General features: G+C 36.6%; 1 protein-coding gene across 1 annotated transcript in view; it reads left to right on the top strand.

Annotated features, from left to right (window-relative positions):
• The window catches only part of LOC140159989 (uncharacterized), a 102257-nt gene that overhangs the window by 32457 nt on the left and 46262 nt on the right, over window positions 1–23538 (top strand). Inside the window, 11 exon segments of the mRNA XM_072183256.1 lie at window positions 20–1000; window positions 2733–2873; window positions 10363–10612; window positions 12127–12229; window positions 12231–12257; window positions 13783–14056; window positions 16602–16805; window positions 17905–17964; window positions 17967–18007; window positions 18010–18112; window positions 19887–19969. Of these exon segments, the coding sequence (XP_072039357.1) occupies window positions 43–1000; window positions 2733–2873; window positions 10363–10612; window positions 12127–12229; window positions 12231–12257; window positions 13783–14056; window positions 16602–16805; window positions 17905–17964; window positions 17967–18007; window positions 18010–18112; window positions 19887–19969 (2244 nt within the window). The 5' untranslated portion in view covers window positions 20–42.

Raw genomic sequence — 23538 nt, 5'->3', positions numbered from 1 at the left:
TTTTGTCTTGTCATTTCAGTGCACAAGTGCCCCAGAGGCCACATGGAGCCAGAGGTGCTACCGATCAGACGGCATGATGTCGTCCCTCGCACACCCCCTGGGACACCAGAATCGCCAACATCACCTGGCGTCACCAAGGCAACATCATCATGTTCTAGTCTTCCTAGTGCTTCCCCGTCTGTTTTAGAGACGCGTTTTGCTGGAACATTGGTGGAAAATATGCAGCGAGAGTTGCAGAATTCATGGAGCTCAGATGGTTTGAATAGACTAAAACATGGGAACAAGAGCAGTCCACCATTAACCGCTGGGAGAAGCACAGATGGGCTTCTGGTCAGTGCTGGTCGTGAGTCTCCCTATTTAAGTAGTGGACAAAGCATGGAAGGTGTGCATACTAGTAGTGGTGGGTGTGAGAAAGAGGATTATAGTAGTGGACATGCTTCCATGTCAAGTGACGATATGAGTAGGACTACTAGCCCTCATACAGAGGCAAGCTATTCACAACATTCTGAGATTAATCGTTCTTCCCCTCGCCCATCACATCTGTCTCAGCAAGATTCCCCTCGTAAACACCGCACAAAGCAAAGTCGGTCATCTGAATCACTCCTGAAAAGCAACAGGCAATACGCAAGTGAGCCGTCAGAGTCCGATCATCAAAAAAGTAACGGGTCTTATAAACTAGAACGATATCATTCCGGATCATCATATTCAGATGATAGACTTTACATGAAAGATAGCCATAATTTATCTTATCAGAAAGACGTTTATTTTGAAAGGTCATCATCTCCAAGAACTCCTCCTAGAAAAACTTCTCCAAGAATGGAGTCTCCGAGGAGGACTCCATCGCCTCGAAATGTGTCTCCAAGAAACACATCTCCCAGGAATCCGACTCCAATGAGTGTATCTCCAAGAAATACAATCCCTTCCTCCAGATTAGATGCAGAGAGGAATCAAGTGAACAAACAAGTTGGAATTCTTGAAGATGAGAATGTTTCGATGCCAGGTAGGCTCATAAAAAAACCTTTTGGTTGGTCCCTACACACAGAGAAAAGTTATCATAAAAAATATCATGTAAAACAAAATATTGTAACACTCTGTCAAAAACTGTTACCAATTTATGATTTTGTAAGGTGTAAGAATACATATTTGAAATGTAGTTACATTTTTGGGACACCCTGTACATTATTCTGTTTTGTTTTGTTGTGGCATTAATGTACCCAAAATTAAATTTTCTGACAGTAGGCCTACATTTCTATCACAGTACATGCAGTTCTTTTGGGGCATGGTGGCGCAGTGGTACAGGCTCTACCTCCAGTGGCGTAGCTGGGATTTTTTCCAGGGGGGGGGGGCAAGCCTGAATGGGGCGGGGGCCCAAATCCACCAAACAAAAAAAGAAAAAAAAAGGTTGACCCAATTTTTTTTCCGGTGGTTTGAAGGAATACAACGGATAGCGACTTCATTTTGATATAATAGTTCCATTTTTTAACAAAATTTTAAAATTTTTGCAAATTCTATCTGCACCTTATATCATTGGCCTATGGATTCTCTCTTTCTCTTTCTTTTCCCCTTTGTCCATCTCTCTCACTCCTTTATTATTTTGCCCTGCGCTAGGGGGGGTGGGGGCCCAAATAGGCATTGCCAGGGGGGCAATTGCCCCCCTGCCCCCCGGCAGCTACGCCACTGTCTACCTCATAATCGGAGTATTGCGAGTTTTAGCCCTGGTGGTGCCATCGTGTTGTGCACTTGAGCAAGGTTGCTTTACCTCACTTGCCTCTCTCTACCCAGGTGTAAAATGGGGAGCTTTTATGAATATTGTCCATTGAGCACTGCCCAAAGGTATGATCATGCATTGGGCATTGTATGACAGCTGACAAAATTCAGTAAAAAATGTTTACAAACCAATCATGCATTTCAGAGATTCATTTCACTCCAAGTTACGTAAATTACACAAAAGGTGTAAACTAGACAGTTTTGTTTCTATATTTTTATGTACATGTATACATGTTTAAAGTAAGGTGACCTGATATATTTGGAAAATCAAATTCTTTAAAACATTATGTAGAACATAATCTGTTGTCCCTTTCAAGCATTCATGCAAAAAGATCATGTAAATGTTCCTTATAAATGTGACTAATTCTTATATGGAATTACTGACATTTAATACAGAGTAAAACTTGTAGTGTACAGTATTTTTTATTAATGATAATCATCATGATCATGTAATAAATTGTTTTCAAATATGGAAGATCCTATTTTTCTCATTAACTTACTGAAATAAGGAGTTCCAAATCTGTGTATTTCCGAAGATATCAAAAAACTGCTGAATTAGTCGAAAATGTGGTATACCACAGTTAAGACTAATTCAACAGTTTTTGGTGATTTCTTCGGAAATATACTGATTTGGAACGCCTAATTTCAATATGTTAATGAGAAAAATATCAGCTTTCACCTGATACAAAAATCTGCCTTTTGATAGGGTAAAGTAGGGGATGAGACTGTCAATCAGGTTACCCACCTTTAATCATTCAGTTGTACATATTTTATACATCTGGGCCCTCTTGGAGATCAATTCTAGATATTGAAGAAGCTGCCTTGGGTAAAGAAAGAGTAAATAAAGAAACAAATAAATAAATAAGGGAGTACAATATCAAGATTGGCTCATGGGTTTAAATAAGACTCCACATGCTAATGAATAATTAATTGTTGTATTCATGCATTATTCATATTTATTTCAGAGACACTATCAGCAATGTCTATGGGTACAGCAGTGGTTAAGGTAAAAGGGCCTGGCAGATGTACAGTGAAGACCCTGTATCTAGATAGCAATAAAACAAGCATCAAATGGAAACCATCCAAAAAAGGAAACAAAGCTAGAAGTAAGAGAAACATTGTGTGTTTGCAGGGTATACATACAGTGTTATGATCATTGAATATGCAGTGGGCAATTCCATATGAAATCAACACTACCCCTGTGGAAGATTTTGGAAATATCTTCCGCAAAGGGAGTAAATATCGTCTGCAGAGGGAGTATGAGTTTCAAATAGAATAGACAATTTGGTAACTTTTATTTGAAATACTCACTCCAGTTGTGGAAGATATAGGTAAAGCTACATACAGGAGGAGTGTGGGTTTCAAATATATTGGTCTATTGCCTTCAAAATCCACATTACTCATGTGGAAGGTTTTGGAAATATCTTTCACAGGGGAGTATGAATTTCAAATAGAATGAACACATTAGGCAACTCCATTTGAATTGCATACACCCTTTGAGAAAGATTCAACCTGAATCTTCCGCAGAGGGAGGGTGAGTGTTCAATAGAGTTGGTGTAATGTGCTGATTCCACTTGAAATTCATACTCCCCCTGTGAAAGATATTTCCAAAATCTTCCACAGGGGTAGAGTGGATTTTAAATGCAATAGCCCAATTTATACAGGATGTGAACCAGTGTAATTCTTGATTGTCCATCCTGGACTATGAGTGATTCAAATCTCATTCACATGAAGAGCTGTTAAGGGACCGTTCACAAACACTTGTAAAGGGGGGCCTGATGCAAAAAAATTTCATAGCGAAATTTTTCAGGCCCCCCTTTACAGACCTCAAAAATTTCAGGCCCCCCCTTTTTGACAAGAAAATTATGGGTCAACCCCATAGAAAAGCATATAAACTCAATTTTTCCAGGACAATTTGTGGTCATTTTTTCAGCCCCCCCCCCCAGGAGGGTCCAAAAATTTAAGCGCCCCCCCGTTTGCATCAGGCCCCCCTAACAAGCAAGTTGTTTTGTTGTCCTTAAGTTTTTACTCTACATTATTAGAATACCTACCCTGATATTTCTTCTTTTTTTTGCTCAGAATGTTAGCATTTTCAAGAAAGCTTTTTTTAAACAGTTTATTTGCACATTTAAACTGGTTAAAAGTGATATATTCCCACCGTGACTTATATCTTACTAAACTTCATTAGTAAGCTTATAATGCAATTTGGGGCATGATTTCTTAAATTTAAAAAAAGATAAAAAAACAAACCAACAAAACAGAATTAGATTAGCAACTATTTTTTGTTGTTAAAACATTTCCAAGCTGATACTTTTCCCCAAATCTCAAATCAATTTCTGATCAAGAGTTTCATTTATTTATGCATTTCACTTTTATAATTATGCACATTACCAAGAATTTTTGTATAATAACATAACAGATCTTGTCAAAATGAAATCAAAAGGTCATCCATTGCACAGAAAGATCTATATTCATTTTGTAGAAGATAACTCACACAGACAAATAGACAATAAATACACAAATGAATTTCATTACGATGTTGAAGGGCTTCATGATTAACCAACAATGCTACCAGACACAGAAGATTGATGATGAGTTGAAAGGGTGCGAAATCATGTAATGATATTAATTGGATTCACATCTAATCGTGATGAGTGTCAAAACCATACACTGTGATCCACAATAGTCTCATCCCAATGGCATAGTCCAATAACCTCAATTACATAATCATAGTGCAAAATTTGACCTCAAGTTGTAAAGTATGAGTTTTTGTACCCAAATACCCAAAGTTCATTCAATAAATGTACAAAATGTATTGGGGTTTAAGAACTGTGCCCCTGATAGATGAGCATGCATGTTATGGATCCTAGTGATCATAGCTTTATATAGCCACATCAAATTGTATGCCTATTTTTACCGCACAAAAAATTGTTAGATTAGTATTAGTAAAATGTAAATATAATTTCTCCTCAATGTCAGTTGCTAGACACATGGGAGATACATGAGTGTGATACTGGGTTAATGCTTTGCCTGGTAGCGATAGGTATCAACATAAAAAGTCAAAGTTTGCGATATTTTCTCAAAATATCAAGAGCTATCTTCAGAACCACTGAACTGATACTAGGCTTGTTTGTACTCATTTTCATGCATATTTCATACTGGTTCCAAATATGGTCATGAAAATTTACAATTCTGAAATTTTTACATAAAAAAAATTGAAAGTTGTCGTCTGCAAAAATCGGCACACATGAGGAGAGGGTTAAGCAAGCCTTTATGATAGCTCAGTCAGTGCTGGTCTAGAAACCCAAATCCGACTCAAAGATGATTGTTTATTCCTTGACCAACTCAAGGGAAAGAATAAATTGTCATGATTATACCATTTTGTGCCGATACGAAAAAGCCTATCCAATAATATATTCGCACCGGGCAGATTGGGGTATTCCATTTAAAATACACACTACCCCTTTGAAAGATTTTGGAAGTATCTTCCACAGGGGGAGTATGAATTTCAAATTCAATGAACATATTAGGCAGCTCCATTTGGATTTTATCCTCCCTCTGAGAAAGATTCAACCATAATCTACCACGGAGGGAGGTTGAGTTTCAAATAGAGTTGCCAAATGTCCTGATTCCATTTGAAATTCATACTCCCCCTGTGGAAGATATTGCCAAGATCTTCTACAGCGGGAGTGTGGATTTTAAATGGATTAGCCCATTGCCAGTGAGTAATCCTTTTAAAAAATTTTATTACCATGCATTTAAATCGAGATAAATGTATAGCGTTTATCCGTATCTGGCTCAATGTCAATTGAGCAACTTAATTATGATATGAGACATCAAAATTAATTGAAACATCGGCCTTATGTATTGGTTTGGCTGCTGATATTGTGTAATAGAAAAGTAAATGGCCATGTAAATAATTAAACATCAGACAGCGGCCTGGATTTTAATATTTGTGCTCTAGTAAAATGTAGACAGCATTTTATGATAAAAATGGATAAAAAAACATTTCGAGGGTGATTTGAGGGTGCTAAATTAAAAAAAGTTGTTTATCATGGTCAATTTTGGCGCCATTGAACATAAAAAATCAAATTCAAAATGGCCGCCAATTCTATGGGTAATACAATGGTAACAAATTTAGCATGCTTCAAAAATCATATCAAAATTATTCTTTTGGTCCCAAGAATTATAGCGTTCATAGAAAAAATGATAGAGTTCATATGCGTTTGACCTACGGTTTACTTATGACTTATCAGGTCAAAGGTCACAATTCACAAATTGTTTCTCTGCCTTTAGAGATTCAGAAGAGAATAATTTGTACTAGCATTTAAATGCATTGGTAGTGCAAACTATTCTTTTTATGAATCTGAAGGTAGAGGAACAATGTGATGCAAATTTTATGAAAATCAGAGCAACTTGAAATTTTGACCCATATACAATGTGATTGACCTTTGACTCCGTAAGTTCTAAGCTATAGGTCAGATGTGAATGAACTGTATATTTTTGGAATTTTTAGGACCAGAAGAATAATTTGATTTTGAGCAAAAAGCATGTTTATTTTGTTACCGTCATATTACCCATAGAATTGGCAGCCATTTTTAATTTTGTTTTTAGGGTAGAGACCCCAAAATTGAGCATGATAAACAACATTTTTGAATTTAGCACCTTCAAATTACCCTAAATATGTTGTTTATTCACTTTTAACAGAAAATGCCTACACCAATTACTTTCATTGAAATTGGGTCATGTCTATGAAAAGCAACATAAAACATGTTTTTATTTCATATTATTAATTAATATAATTAAACATGCGATGATGTGAAGTGATAAGAAAATGAATTAAGACAACGGCATTGGAAAGTATTCAGCTGCTGTAAAAAGGAAATGGGCAGGTACATTATTTTAAAATGTGAAAACAAGTCTAAAGGCATGATCACACAGGAGCTTACGGTACCTCTGTGTTACCGTAACTTAACATGGATACTTGTCCGCAAGGTCCTTCCTCATGGTCTTTAACTCTAGCTGCACGGCTCAGTCTTTGCTTTGTGGTAAAAATAGAAATTTCTTGGAAGTTATAGGGCCGTTTGCTATAATGCAAGCACGCTGTGGAAGCCGGCGTCTCTTAGTTTCAGGGCAATTATGTCCTACACATGATTTTTTTAGCTGTTGTTTTCTTCTCCACTCAATTTCTTCGCCTTTCCAGACATCAGCACTTCCATTTCTTCCTTTGACCAGTTTACTGGTTTTTTGTTTTTGTGGTGCTTCTTTCATCATGCTCATTCTCGATGAGAAACGGAGATAATTTATTGTGAATTTATTGCTAAAGAAATTAAAAATACTGCGAATCGTATCCATAAGGTCAAGCTTACCACAGAATCTTGATCACATGGGGGCTAACACGGAGTGATCGCTTCATGTTAGCGCGCTACCACAGAAAAATCTCTGTGGTAAATCTTTCGTGTTAAGCTTTGTGTTAGTTAACATGATACTTGTTCAGACGGGCGCTAACACAAAGCTACCTCAGAGGTAGCTTTGTGTTAGCTTAACACAAACTTACCTCTAAGCCCGTCTGAATACGGCTTAAGAGAAAGGAAATGGATTGTTGGAAGAAAATGTGACCTTTATGGACATGGGCTGAATTATAATTTAATACTTTTAGATGAAGGGAAGGGATCAATTATAGCTGTTCAATTAAATTCCCAGAAGATGGAATTGGCCAGCTAAATAAAATAATCAACCTTAGTAAGGTATTTGGCTGCTAAGTGCTAAGAAATATACCAGCTTATGGAATTGGATAGCAATGTTTGCACAGTATATTTTGTGGGACCTGAGAGCATTTTAGACACACCAAATTACATTCTGAATACGAGGAATGTCCTTCTGATATCAAATTATGATTTTTTGGGATATACAAATTTTATGGTAAATTATTAAAAATTGATATTTTTGATATTTAACAGTCCTCGAAGTAAACTTTATAATCTAAATGATATGAGGAAAAGCCAGTAGAAAATATAAATTTTGAATAATTTGCCATAAAACTTGTAGTGTATTTCAAATTTCAAAAATTCAAAATTATTTGATATCAGAAGGACACTCCTTGTATTCAGAATGCAATTTTGTGTCTGATGTTATTCTATATACCCCTTCAGATGAAAAATTCACAATTGAAATGGTACAAAAAAAGTAAAGCTGGTTTCATACTTTCTGCCGCTTGCCGCTGAACGGCATGACGCTTCATCATGCCGCTTGTACTTTTCTGCAAGCGGAGCGGCACACCGCTAAGCGGCAGCGGCATGACTCTGAAAGCTACTCTTGCCGCTCAGCACCGCTCCAAAATCGTATTTTGTTCTCATACGTCAGAGCGGCACCGCTCCGAGTTGACTTGAATTCAACTCCCAGCGGTGCTGCCGCTTGCAAAGCGGTGGAGTAATTGATATATCGCTTGCCGCTGGTCACCGCTAAGCGTTTTTAGTGAGATTGCGCAGTGAAGTAAACTCATCTTCAGAGCGGCAAAGCGGCAAGCGGCAGGAAAGTATGAAACCAGCATAATTCAGCAAAAAACCCTGCCATCCATTATGACATGATTTTGGTTAGGCAAAAGACAAAATCCTATATTTAATTCTCAAATTGAATAATTTCATTTGAATGCTTTCGTGTGCCAGCCTTGATCCTTCACCTTGGTAAACTCGCATATTTATACCATGGGCAGCTATTAATTTTGCAAAAGGCTTACTAGTGTATCAAAATATCCTTTACAGCAGCTATTGTAATCAGATAAGATCTTCCTTGCACCTGTCTCCTCACCTATATTAGTCTTTATTTTGTGATTTCTGATTGTCTAATGTGTTGGCTAAACAAATGCAATGCACACACTAATTTTATGAACATACTATTATCTAGAAGCAAATAGTCAAAAAAAAATTATATATGGTGTAAAAAGTTTGTTTTCTGACATTCCTGGGAGCAACTAAATTTCACAAAATTAATCTTTGATTTTTAATTAAATATTGTGAAATGTAGCTCTGTTTGCATTAGTTTAAATGAAAAGCTTCCAAATGCCCTGGTAAAAACCGATAATATGAAAAGAAGCTTCTGTGACACTCTTCTTTATGCCACATGAAATAAAAAAAAATTGTTTCACATCCACACCTTTTTGAAAATGTGAGGAGGGAGGGAGGTGTATTTTTTCTGTTGTTGCTAAATTGACAAAATACAGCACTTTTCACATAAAATTAACGTTGCAAGCAGTTTTCAGGAAAACAAAGAGGCTGTTTTTAAATTTAAGATTCTGAGGAGTAAGACCTCTTTAATAGATTCCCACAAGTGATCCATGTTGACCAATTAACATTTGACTAAAGTATTAAAAACTTAAATTTAATATGAAAATGAAAAGAAAAAACTATATGGGCTGATCCCAGAAAGCAAGGAGGGAGACGGATGCAAAACGAATTAATTTTTTTATTTGGCCTTATCTTAAAATAACATCATCTATAAAAGGGTTACTGAAAGTCAGTTAGCTGGTGACCTATGGCTCAGAAGATGCTATCTCTCAGGTAATGATAAAATGCAGTAGTATATGTCTTAAGGTTAGTCTTAACCCTGGAATTATGGAAACTTTTGGGACTCATAACTGCTAATAATTATTGTTTTGAAAATTTGGATGAAAATTGTGGTTTTTTGGTGATTTATTTTGGAACATTTACCATTTTTGGTGAATTTTTTTATAAGTTGGTCAAAACTGAAAAACAAAAACAAACAAAAAAACTGGTCTTAGATATTTGTATCTAATTTAAAAAAATTAATAACAAAATATTATTTTTACTCAAGAATTTTTTTGTTACGTTTGCCTGAAAAAAATTGGGTCAAAAATCTGTTTTGGGGATTGTTTTCCAAAACTGAGCATTTGTGCTCAAATTTTTTCTAGTTGGTGTGTTTAGGAGTCATTTTAATGATCCCACAATTCCACAAAGCTTGTTTCCCTGACATGTTTTGCATCAGGAACATCACCTAAACATAAATGTGATATGATCAAGGGGAATGAGTCGGATGTCGCTAATATTGTTTCTTTGATATTGGCAAAAACAGTGCTCAAATTCTTTTGTTTTATATTGTTTACAGCCATTGATAAATTGCTCATAACTCGGTAACCAGATGTCCGATGTTGATGGGGTTTGCATCAAAATGTAGCATTTGTAAACTGCCAGAAAATGGTGTAAACAACTTCAAATTGAAAATTGCTGATATGTGACTAATTCCCCTTGATTGTGTCACAAATATTAGAAAATTATAAACAAAAATATGTACTATAATTTTATCAAAAACCTGTAAGGGTGGTACCTATCAGACACAATCCTACTTAGGGGTATCTTTCAGGCACAATCCTGTTTAAGGGGTAAAATTTGTTGCAAACAGTGTTAATTCCTGTTTAGGGGTGTAAAAGGGCAAATCCTATTTAGGGTATGTTTTGTAAATCAACTTGGTTCTGAAATTGATATAGCTCTTTTGCATTATTGCACTTTGTTGTGACTTATCCTGTCGCATAGTGAAACATTAACTTAACATTATTTAAAATATCAACATTTTACATTTCAGTTAACATAGATGTGATCAAGGAGGTGCGAGACGGAGAAAGCACAGACATCTTAAAACGTCTTGGACCATCCAGTAGCCAATACAATGCACGTTGCTGTTTCTCTATCGTCTATGGTACTGCATGGGAATCATTGGATCTCATAGCAGATGATCATGAAGATGCAGAAATGTGGATTATTGGACTGAGATATCTGATCGCTACCAGTAAACAACATCAGCTGAGAATACGAAGCCAAGAACACAGGGACCAATATCCTTTTTATATTATGAATTACTTACATAATAAAACACTTGAATATTTTAATCAAAAATAAATAAAAAAGATGTTGGTGAATAATCTTTTGGATTTTTGAATACTTTTTTCCCCTCCCCTTTCACTATCTTTCTCCCCGGGCTTTCTCCACACTTCCTTTCTCTTTTGCTTTCCCTTGCCTCTCCCTCTCTGCTAAATTGATTTACAAAGTGAAAGTAATATTCCTTTTCACTGTGTCTGATTGTTTAGAATTTGTTTTTGGGGCTTGAGCAAATTGACATGAAAATTTTGAGAGAGAAATAATCAGGACTCTGCAGGAATTACCGTTCCAGAGTCTTAACTCAAAATTTTCATATGTCAGTTTGCTTGAGCGGGCCTTGAGCCCCAAAAACGTCATTATATCATAAATTCTCGGGTTTGCATAATTTATTTCTGATCCTTGCATATGTTCATTGTGTCTCGCATTGTCTTACGCCTTGCTAGGGTGAAACATATAGGCCCCCTCCTTCTTCACTATTTTGCTTATAATTTGCTGATTTTTTCCTAAAGTAATGAATAATGTAGTCAATTAAAAAAACCTGAAAATTGATTTACTTAGGCCAAATAAAAAAAAAGTTTGTCTCAAAGCTCTCCAACTCTGAAAAACTAATGCGAAATGCAATTTTTATTTTTATTTTTTCATATGTGAAAAAAGTCCTATTCTACTGTATGAAGTGTTGTATTGAACAACGAAGTGATGCTGCTGTTGTATTGAAGTAATTTTGTTTACTGATGTGGGTGAATAAACTAGGTGAATAAACTAATGTGCGCGGGAGCTTTGAGACAAACTTCTTTTTTAATTTGGCATAAGTTATAATATAACTATTGCAGTAAAAACACAGTGAGGTGATTTCAGATAGCTAATAGAGATAGCTGTCATCATTATATGAATCCTATTATCATCATAGGGTGACACACTGTTGAAATTGTGTGTATTATTTAATTGCTGCCACCATGCCTAATTCCCATAGAAATGATTCACTGCTGATGATGTTCAGGCACAGATCCAGACATGGGCACATTAGGTCTGTGCCACCCCTTCCTTTCCGAGGGTCCTAATAAATAGCCAAGGGCGGAGCTACGTCAAATCCCGGTGAAAACAATATGCGCAAATCAATTATAAAGGCAACTGTACATTGCGCCTACTGCGCATCGGGTGCATGACGGCGACGCCTACGTTGAGTGCGTGCATGGAATGTTTTTATTTTGACTCACTTGTTGCTAGGGAATTTAGCTCAATTTGTTGCTCAGTGCCCGGATGTCCACGCTCGCTAATAAGGCAAATAGACAAAAAAGAAATAGAACTGCGCCCGGCACTTATTTAATTCATATCGCATAATAATATTATAAAAATGGTCCTAAGGCTTCACAGCCATTCAAGGAGGTGGTGGCCAAAAAAAATATGTGCACCCTCTTTCAAAAAATTTGCTACTGTAATGTTGATATCCTTAACTATTCTTTCCTTCCTTTACATGGTTGAGGGCTACATTTGAGGCAGCAGACAAGAGTGGAGATGGCTTGTTAAGTATTGATGAGATCCTAAAACTCCTGCACAAACTCAATGTCAGTCTAAGCAAAGCGGAAAGTCAAGCAGCTATTTAAGGTAAACTTTTAAGTTGACATTCCAACGATAAGGACTTGGAAAGTCCATTTTGAGTTTCCCGTCGGCTGCCCGCACTTTATTTTACTTGAATTCATTATTGTCATTTTCCAAAAATAAAAATAAAAATTGGTCATTTTTTGAGAAAAAAAAGATGAATATCTGTGTATTTTTAGTGATTCAGTCAACTCATTGCAATAAATTATCATCTGATAGCAAATAAGAGTGAGTTTTACACTCGCATTTGGCCATATAATGAGGTCACAAAAATAATGAATAATGAAAAAGTTGCCTCACTTTCAGAAATTATGTGATGGGGGAAACTCAAGATTGACTTTCCAAAGCCTTAGACTGTATATTCAATCATGTTACAAATCAGTATAGCATGAGTTATCTCAATTTTGTTGTTGTTGGGCATTGGGCCAACTAGTGGCCTAGTCAGTAAGTTTCTTGGTGTACACATGCATGACTAGGAAAACATGAAAATTAGGCCTTTTCAAGTGAACATGAATCATGTTTTGGGGTCAAAAATGCCTGTTTTTCTAGAAAAAGGGTTGTTTTCAAACTTCTACAGCCGACCCTACTACTACCAAAGTCTGCCCGCCTGTAAAACAGGTTCTTTTTTAAGTGAATCTGATTGTACAACATACCTGTATATAAACTTACATAAGCTTGGAAGATTTTGAATATTGGTGGGGGCAATGTGGACCCTATGATACTTAGCCATGGCGGCCAAAATTATTGCCACCCTGGCCCACCCGGTTCCGGATCCACTGATGTATAAAAGGCATTATAATAAGTATTGAATGATCTGAATGATTTGATTAGGGTTTGGTTCTACTTTAAAGCTGGGGGCACATCATACATTTTTAGTGGGTATGTTCCCCGGGAATTTTGAGGTGGTATGTCTTTAGGAACTGATGGCGTACTGGTAAAAGAGAGTCTTTTGGTTCTGCCAACAAGTAAAGAGGGGTCTTTTGGAGCTGCCAACAGTCAAAATCAAGGCTCTTTCTTGGTTTTCTGGTTGAAAATTGCTGGAAAAAACAGAAATGTTGGGAATGAGCAATTTAGGGATTAAGGAATCTGAAATTATCAAAATCAAGGGTCTTTTAGAGCTCTATGTTGGTCAAAGTTGTTAGGAGGTCTTTTTGAGCTGCGCAATCCAATAGGGGGTCTTGGTCATTAGCTTAAGTGCACCCTGGGCTTTAAAGGCAAGGCATATATAGTTGGCAAAGGAGTAAACCATGAATGCTATCATCATATCACAGGAATATTGACAAGAAAAAAGCAAACTTGTTAATATTAAGAGTCTACCCAGTCATCAATTTATTTCCCCTTGGAACCCAGCATTCATCAGAACGCACCAACCTTAATTAACATTGAAATAAATTTCCTGTATGAATCTATACAACTTGAGGTGACAAAACGAAAATGTCCTTTACCAAAGGGCATTTTGATCTATTTGTGTACCTATACTAGGATCAGACTACTTTACATGGATTCTTTCCTCTTTTTTCAATGCCATCAGGAAGCTGACTCAAATACTGAAGATGACAACGTTGGACAGCTTAGCTACGATGAGTTCATCCACTTCTACAAGACGATCAGCACACGTGAAGAACTCGATTGCGTACTACGAGAATACGGTCACGGGAAGGGTCACCTGACAATTCAGGAGCTGCTGCGGTTCTTGAGTCAGGAACAATGCATGGAAAATGTGACTCTCGATCATTGTGTTGATATCATACGGCAGTATGAACCAATACCAGAAAACTCAAGAAATGGGTGGATTGGAATTGATGGTAATTTATCATTTTGATTTTTTATGGGAGTTTTATTCAGGTTGGGGGTAGATGAGGGTACTCGAATTACATTTTGACTAGGGAGTGCCGCTGGAACTTTAAAACCCCTACCCGTATTTAGGGAATATTTGTACCTAAAACACAGCTGATTTAGCCATTTTTACCAATTTCTATCAAATCAGGAACCATGTTTAGGGATTTTATTGCAAAAAATGGACACATTAGAGAGGCACATCCCTGTATACCTTACGTACTTATGTGAGTAACCCCCTTGGTTTTATTGTTATTAGTTATTTATATTTCAAAAATATGTTTTTAATTTTTTGACTAATTATATAAAGAATTAAAGAAGACTGTTAAGGGGGTACTACACCCCTGTGGTAAATTTGTGACAATTTTTGCATTTTTCTCAAAAAATAATAACACACTGGTAACAAAAGTTATGTATATTATTGGGGCAAGGGATCTAATTACTACACTGAAATTTCAGTGATTCAAGACAAGCGGTTCAGCATATATGATAGGAAATGAGGTACATCCTAGCGGTACCTTATTTCTTATCATAAATAACTAACCGCTTGTCTTGGGTCACTGAAATTCCAGTTTAGTAATTGGATTCCTTGCCCCAATAATACACATAATTTTTGTTACCAGTGTGTTATTAGTTTTAGAGAAAAATGCAAAAATAGACACAAATTTATCGAGGGGTGTAGTACCCCCTTAAAGTTGAGGTAACAACTTTGAATGCAAGGCATTGTCTTTGCCAGGAAGTCAACTGCTCAGTGCCAGAAGTAGGTCAGTGCAATTTACTCAGTATAATTTTTGTAGCAGTTTTTTTTTCCTTTTCTGTCTCTCTTTCTTCTACACTATCTTTTAAGCAAACAAAATAGTATGTGTCAGGGCATATGAAGATTTAGAAATACAATGCAGAATGTATTCCCCGCACTCACACTCAAGATTGAGCAACTTTCAAAACAATATTCTTATACACACAATAAAATATTCAAGTTTCACTAATTAAGGTATTAATCACACCACCCGTCCAACAACTGCTTTTAAAAGAAATTTTACCGATAGTTTTGTGTGAAAAATAAGTTGGGAAGTTGGCCAAATTTGTCTAAGACAAATTTGCACCACAAAACAAATTCAATACTGATTGTATAGGCCTATTTCTTTGTCACTTCCTGTCCCAGGCTCCAGCACATATTGTATAAAATCATAATATGATGTATAATACATCAAAATTAACACAAGACTGATGGTATAAAATACTGCAGGTACTAGAGATACAAAGACATCAAAATCCATACCAACATTCAATCCAATCATTCAACACAAAAACACAAGACTAACTTCCAATATTTTGATGTGAAGACAAGTGTCCTCATCAGGAGAACTCAGAACAGAGATGAAGGAATTGACTTCATGATTAACATGAGATGACCGTATGTCGAATCAATAAAGTCAGGATCTCGAAGCCCTGGTCACAAACACACTACAGACTCACACCATTCTATAGATGATGTGACTTCTGACGTCAATGCCTGACAGTATGCACAAGCATCATCAAAATTTCCATTGTTTTTTGCCTGGCAGTATGCATGCGTATTATATTTTTTCAGGGCTTGTGTTTTTAAAACTCCTGCCACATCACAATAAGACTATTAAACAGTGTAGTGGTTGCATAGGGTTCCTTCAAGCATAAAGATATACCAATCCCTTCCCTTTGTTTAACACTTAAACATTGAGGTCACCTCATCTATAGATTGGGACAATGTAAAAGTGCTTAACAGAGAAGACAAAGAGTACACACATCTAGTGAGGGAAGCCATACAGATCAGAAGTCACTCATTGCAATTGGTGACTAGGACTTCGAGATCCCGACACTTTACACCTCATTGATTAGACCTAAGGTCATCTTGCATCAATCATGAAGTCAACTCCTTCACAACTTTTTGAAGTTCTCCTGATGAGGATGTGTGTCTTCACCTCAAAATATTGAGGTTAGTCTCAGTACTTTTTGTGTTCAATGATGAAATTGCTTTTTGAATGATGTCAGACTGATTTGTCATCTGTAGTGCATCAGTAAATATAAAGCTAACCAGAAATCACTATCCCTTCTATGACATATAACCACAGAGGAGTAAGATAAAACAGAGCGCGTACCACCAGTCAAAGTCTCCGCCTCATCCGATAATGAGGGCCGATTGTTCCGTGAAATGCGACAGGCGAGACTGCTACGCAATTACCGCGTATTTTCATGGTCGCGTAATCGCGAAAGCACGCAACGCTCTATCGCGTATACGCGAAGGCACGCAGCACTGGTGTGATTATTAGACACTACACGATCGAACAATCGGCCCTCATGAATATGCGAGAACTTACACCATACAATACACAGGGACTTTGACTGGTGGTACGCGCTCTGTTTTATCTTACTCCTCTGTGCATATAACCTTTGACCTGATCAGGGTCAGGTCAGTTGTCTCTAACCCAGTACGTTTTAGTATGCCTAACTACGGTTACATGTGCTTGCATTCATCAGGTTTTGCCAGATATCTCCTCAGCAAAGAAGGTCACCTATTCAATCCACTTCACTGCAGAGTGAATCATGACATGGACCAACCATTGGCTCATTACTACATAGCCTCATCACATAACACATACCTTGTTGGTGACCAATTGATGTCTCAATCCAGCGTCGATGTGTACGCCATGGTGTTACAGGCTGGTTGCAGATGTGTTGAAAGTAAGTGTGATTTCAGTAAACGGCTCTTTTCAGAGCCACCAAACCATTCCGGTACAAGGGGATCATTTTGAGCTGCATACTTAAAATGTCAACTCTTTAGAAGCTTAGATTATACAGAAACAGGATCTATCAAAGCTACAAAATAATAGTCAATTCCTGATAGTAAGCATATTATGTTTTCATAATATTAGTCCTACGAATTGTGTTAGAAGAAACAGGGAGTAAACAGAACTGATTTGGTGCAGCAAACAACAAAAACAAAAAGTCTTTAAAAAAATGATTTTGGAAATTAACTTCATGATGATGGAATTTTAGCTTAGAGAATTGAAAATATAAACACAAATAGTATGGCATTTGAATCTGAAACTGAGACAAATAAAATGTTCTGTGCTGAGAATCTCTATTTGCCAACAAAGGATTACGTGTAATCCGATTATCACTATGTCAACTGGATCACACTTTTGAGTCCTGCACCATGATCGAAATGATCGCAACACAAAGTCTATAGCATGTACTATCAATTCCAAAAGGTGTGTGATCCAGTTACCAGAGAGATATGTAACCACTGCGATGGCAAATTTCCAAATACTTTTTGCCTGAAGTTTGTTTTATTTATTTATTTGCATAGAAAAACAACCTTGAAAAGGTAGATTTGAATGGGGGTGGGGCCTTGACCACTTTGAAGTCAATATAGGCAAATGAGTCTACCACAGGATTAAGATTTGGGTTGAGATGAGCATTAAAGTTGACTCTTCTTCCAAAGATCATTATGCCTAGATTATTTCTATAATGTGACTAATGGGCTATTCCATTTAAAATCCACACTCCCCCTGTGGAAGATTTTGTAAATATCTTCCACAGAGGGTGTATGAATTTCAAATGGAATGAACACATTAGCAGCTCCATTTGTAACTCACCCTCCCTCAGTGGAAGATTCAGGTTGAATCTTTCTCAGAGGGTGTATGAAATTCAAATGGAGCTGCCTAATTTGTTCATTCCATTTGAAATTCATACTCCCTCTGTGAAAGATATTTTCAAAATCTTCCACAGAGGTAGTGTGGATTTTATATGGAATATCCCAATGTTTCTTGTGTTACAGTGGATTGTTGGGACGGCAAGGATGGAGAGCCAATCATATACCATGGTTACACGCTAACAAGCGGATCAAGTTTCGAGGCGTCATCACGGTGATCAACAAGTATGCGCGTTTGTCGCCAGTCCATATCCAGTCATCTTATCTATAGAAAACCATTGTAGTTTGGATCAGCAGAAAAAGATGGCGAAATACTTGGTGGAGATACTTGGTGGTATCCTTTATATTAACAGGGGCCATGGGCATCAATTCGGGGGAGGGGGGGACCTATCAACCTTTCAACTGGCCTATTTTTTGTTCTTTTCAGCCAGCTTTTGACAAATCAGGCCGATTGTCCCCCACGTTTCGAGCCGGATTGGCACTAATGACAGGTGCATACCCGGGGTCACTCCCATTGTGGCCTGTACACCATCCGCGATAATGAAAACGCGTAAAAGGGTCGTTTTAGGTGGGTAGGCACGATACGCGCTGTATCGCGTTTAGGGTGTCAAAAACATGAAAAATTGGAAAAAAGGGTAGCAAAATTGCAATTGCTAAATGCGCGGAAATGAAAGTTAGGGTATGAAATTTGATGTTAGGAATGAAATCCCTGTTTAGGGTGTCGTTTTAGCCAAGGGTTAAATCCTTGTTTAGGGTGCTTTTCAAAAGTTGATTATCGCGGATGGTGTACATGCCACAATGGGAGTGACCCCCCCCCGGGAAGTGGATGGGGTACATGAAAATGAAGTGACTGATAGAGCAGAATGCATCACAGAATGGGGGCCCATGGTGTCGTACAGAATTTGAGGTGCAAAAATTGGGGTAAAATTGATATGAGTTGTAAAGGAAATGTATACATACCATAACCACTCAGGTATAAGCCCACCCCCCTAGATGGCAGATTTCACTTCAAAAATGGGGGTGGGCTTATAACCTGGGAGGGGCTAGTACTTGAATTTAGAAATAAGAAAAATCATCCCCATTTGTATATGCCCAATGTATCAGTAATTTCTATCATCTATGTCAATTTATTAAAATTCTAAGGGTGGAATGTTAATTATCAACTGATATTTTTTTATATTTGTTCTTAAATGTGAGAGAAAAGCATTGATTTGATTTAAGAACTTGGCCAAAATTTAGTACTGGGCTTATAGCCGAGTGCACCCTTGTTCCCAGAATGTTTTGAAAAATAGGGGGGTGGGTTTATACCTGAAGGTGGGCTTATACCCGGGTGGTTACGGTAATACATTTATTTATTTTTGATTTTTAACTGCACTAAGGCCTACCTTAATCTTGATGTTGGACTGCATGTCCACTATATAGCGGAGCCAAAACTTCAACCTGCCATATTGAGCCCACCAAGGGTTCCCTTCATTGAAGTGGAAAAAAATGTGCAAATAAGGGGATCAACATTTTCATAGTATCTACACAGGTTTTTTGTACTGGTTACTGGGGTGGGGATTAGGTTGCTGGATTATTTTTCTTCAGGGGTGTTCGCCAAGCTGCCGAAATCTTACCCTCCCCCATACTCCAATTTAATATGGAATCTATAATAGTAAAAGGTATATGTGACATGATCAAGTGGAATGAGTCGCATGTCGGCCCTGGTCAAAAATGAGTTTTATACATGTTTTTAAAGAAGACATTTAGAGCTTTCAGAAACTGAAAACCCCATGTTGATACGACTTTTCTTTGTAAAGTTACATCAATTTATCAATCGCTTAAAACAATATAAAACAAAAGAATTTTAACACTTTCTTTGCCATTATCTCAAAATCAATATTAGCGACATCCGACTCATTCCCCTTGATCGTGTCACATATATGAAAGTAACTCATTCCTCCGCTTGTTGCACATTCTGCTGATTCCACACTCAACCAACAACAAAGACACCATGTCAAACAAAAACAAAAATTGCAGATTTCTGTCCTAGGCTAATTCAAAACCCAAAGGACCATGTAAAACTTGTGATGTAAAACATGTGATAATCCTTGACAGTATGTCTTCAGACAAATTGGAGGTACCCACTCTAGCAACTGTCAGCAGCCATTTACCATCGCCAGAACAACTACGAGGCAGAATACTTATCAAGGTATGCTTACATTCATTTTCAAAATGCTTCTGATGTATTTGTATGATTAGCTTAATATTACATTTTAGTTTGTTTCATTGTAAGATCTTAATATTAAACTCACTTAACTCACCAAAATATCCAAAGTATCTCACTATATTCACTTACCCCTCTAATCTGTATTTTATATGTGGTTTCAAAACTTGTTTTGCATATTTATACTACGTTTAAAGTGACGTTAAAGCTATATCAGAAATTAATAATAATTTGATGTATGTACTAGTCCCGGGACTAGTGTACCCATGACTAGGGGCCCACAGGCAGAGTGACTCCTTATAGCCATAAATGGGCTGATTTTGCATGATTTTTCAAAACATCCCAGGGGCGGAGTGACTCGTAATAGCCCCAAACAGGCTGATTTCGCTTGATTTTTCAGTATGCCGCCAGTGTGTGCACACGTTTGTTGCCACATGAGTATGCCCCTGATATGACTCTACTTTATATCTGGGAAAATAATGGGAAAAGTGTGGTTCTTTTAAAAAAAATATTGCATAGTTTGTTAAAATCATACACATATTAATATAGATATGCATGATAACCTTTGAAGCCACTCCCAGTTTTGCACCTGACTTAATTAGTCTTTCCATGCAAGTCATAAAACAATAGTTTGTTACATTTTTGAATATAATAATTTCTGTGCTCTAAAGCACATATTGTAATCTGCTATAGCTGAATGTAACTATAGCTATAGTAACCATCAATCAAAATATTCATAAGGACATTTTTATCTTAGTATTTTCACTGTATGGGCCAGTTTCACAAAGAGTTGTAAGTTATTAAAAACCATTCATTTATGTGAAACTGGGTATGCATGAAACTAAATCTGCACTTTTCAATTTTGTATATGTGCATATTCAAACATTTTAAAGTTTTGCCTTCTACATAAATATTCAATCATCATAATAAATTTACTACATTTCTTCATATTGACACATTTTGTCTGTAATGCTGCATCAGTGTAATTTTCTAAAGCTACTGCAAAAAACAACAAAAAACCCATCTTGATCAAGAAAAGTTTAGCTCTATAAGTTGAGGGTTGGTCCATGAGCAATAGGAAAACCTGTATTGTCCGTTAATTTTTCTCCAATTTGTAGAACAAATACTAATAATTATAATATCTGATTAATTATGGTGTCAAATGTGTGCTACAATACGTATGCATGACGTTGAAACAATCATGATTAAAAAAAACACCAATGATTTTAATATTAGTGAAGCTGATCGTATTATAGTATGGTAAGTAAGATGGTGCTGACGTCACTGTAACTCTTAGTCGTGAAAAATCGCTTAGAAAATTTGGCATGGAAGAGTGTCGTACATTATTTTTAACCTCTCAGCCTGCCTCTCAGCAGATGCGCTGCATTGTCGCCGAAGTCGCCAACAGAGGGCAGTATTATACTGCCCTCTGTTTATCATTTTAGCGATCGATAGAGGTGGGAAATAGGCAATTTTTACTGACAGTGGGGGTATAACAGTAATTTATACAGTAAAAATACACATTTGACACCATTATTTTTATTTTTATTCAAATTTTAATGAGTTTTGTTCAACATAATTCGGAGAAATTGCAAATAATACAGGTTTACCTAAAGCTCTTGGTTGGTCAACCTGCGGGCAGCGTGCAACCCTGGAAGACCCCTGTAACAAAAAAGAAAGCAAATGGATATTTATTACTGAACCAAATGAATCCCATTTTGGCAAGTAGGTGTTGAAATCTGTAGTAATTTATACAGAGTTTAACTATAACTTTTATGACAAAATGGGATCAATTGCCCATCTTTTCAACCATATAACATAACTTTTTTTATGTATGGTAAACTAGTACTCTCAATATTATATACCATACCCACTAGTATGTGATTAAGTATCTGGCACTTAAGAACTATTTTTATCTACTCTATTGTTTAATATTATTTGAAAGCAAGTGAACCCCAGAGAAATTGCATGAATCATTGCAAATTTGAAACCATGATTTCTTAACTTTCTTCACAATACATATGTGAGTCATTCAATAACAGTTCTACATCTACTCTTATAACTTTATTTCTGCACAGAGTAGCTTCTTCAAACTTAGCATGATTATACTTTGGAATGTCACATGTAAATGAGGACAAATATAATTGATACATTCCAGCATATGATTTTGCAGACAACATTAACTTTTCCACCCTGTCAGTCAGTCATTTTTACCTCGCCAACAGTATCAAAGCCAGTGTGGGGGGGGGGGACAGGGGGCAACGTGCCCTGGCAGAGTTCCCCCCTGACAAAAAAAGAAAAATGTGCCCCAAAATTTTTATTTCCACACCCCTCTCCCCTGACCAAGAAAGCTGGCTATGCCCTTGTTCCCCAACAACATATGGAAAAGGACATTTAAAAAAAGTTTGTCATAAGCTAGATAAAAATCATTGATATATTAATCAAGGAAAATATGCAAGGGCTACTATTTTCAGAAGCAGAGATATGAAGGTTGAGGCAGAACTTTTGAATGACCCTAAGTAAATCAACAACATTTATGAATACTAAACTTACAACTCATACATTTTAAGCATGTGAATTACCAATGTTTTTACAAATGAACACAATTTCGTTTAAAAAGTACTTGTCCAAGTTAAGTTCCAATGCAGTCTTTTTCACGGTTCTACATGTTTTGAAATCTTAGTGCTATTCTAGATAACTTATAAGGTGTAATATATAACACTTTTTTTTTTCAACATGGACTCAAAAAATGTCCATTTTTTATATTAAAATAAAATCTAAAACTTGCAATTTATTTTGATGATTTAAAAAATGAAATGTTTAAAAAGGACAGACTTGTAAACAGACTTGTCGCAGTCTAAAAAGTTCATTTTTTATTGTAAAACATGTAGACTTGGCACAAATCTTTGCAATTAGTCTAAAGAATTTCATGGTGTGCATTGTCGTTGCGTATTAATAGCAAGTGGGGGGGGGGTGAAATGGGCAAGGTTCCATACAATTTCAAAATTTCATATTAACACAAAATATCTTTTTCATGATGTAAATTAATGAAGGAAGCAAGTATGAAATCACTAAACAGAATAATTCTGGTATACCCTGTGCACAAGTATAACCCTAGCCCTAATTCCAACCCTAACCCTAAAAAATAGGGTGCACAGGGTAAACCAGAATTGTATTGAAAACACAGGGTGTGCAGGTAAACCAGAACTGTACCCACTAAACACTCAAATGAGGATCTGATTATATTTTGATCTGGGGTCATATTGTAATTTTATTTTTGCTGTCTTTGAATAATTACACGTAGCAACTTGAGATGCTGTTGTTTGTTCTTTGTGCCAAATTCCATGTTGCTGTTTGAAATATATTTTTCTAACTACTATTAAAAATGCCTGCTTGTACTTGATGAAGTGCAATAGAATATTTTGAGGGTTAAGAGCCAGAAAGCCATAACTCACAATTGTGAGTTACGGCTTTCTGGATTCCAACCCTCAATTTATAATTACATAATTGCTTTTGATAAACTGGTTACTATCTTGCAAGGGCATAATAATACG

This window comes from Amphiura filiformis, chromosome 9 (assembly GCF_039555335.1).
Source record: "Amphiura filiformis chromosome 9, Afil_fr2py, whole genome shotgun sequence".
NCBI lineage: Eukaryota > Metazoa > Echinodermata > Ophiuroidea > Amphilepidida > Amphiuridae > Amphiura > Amphiura filiformis.
Note: the sequence above shows the minus strand (reverse complement) of the source record. Positions and strands in the feature narration are given on the sequence as shown.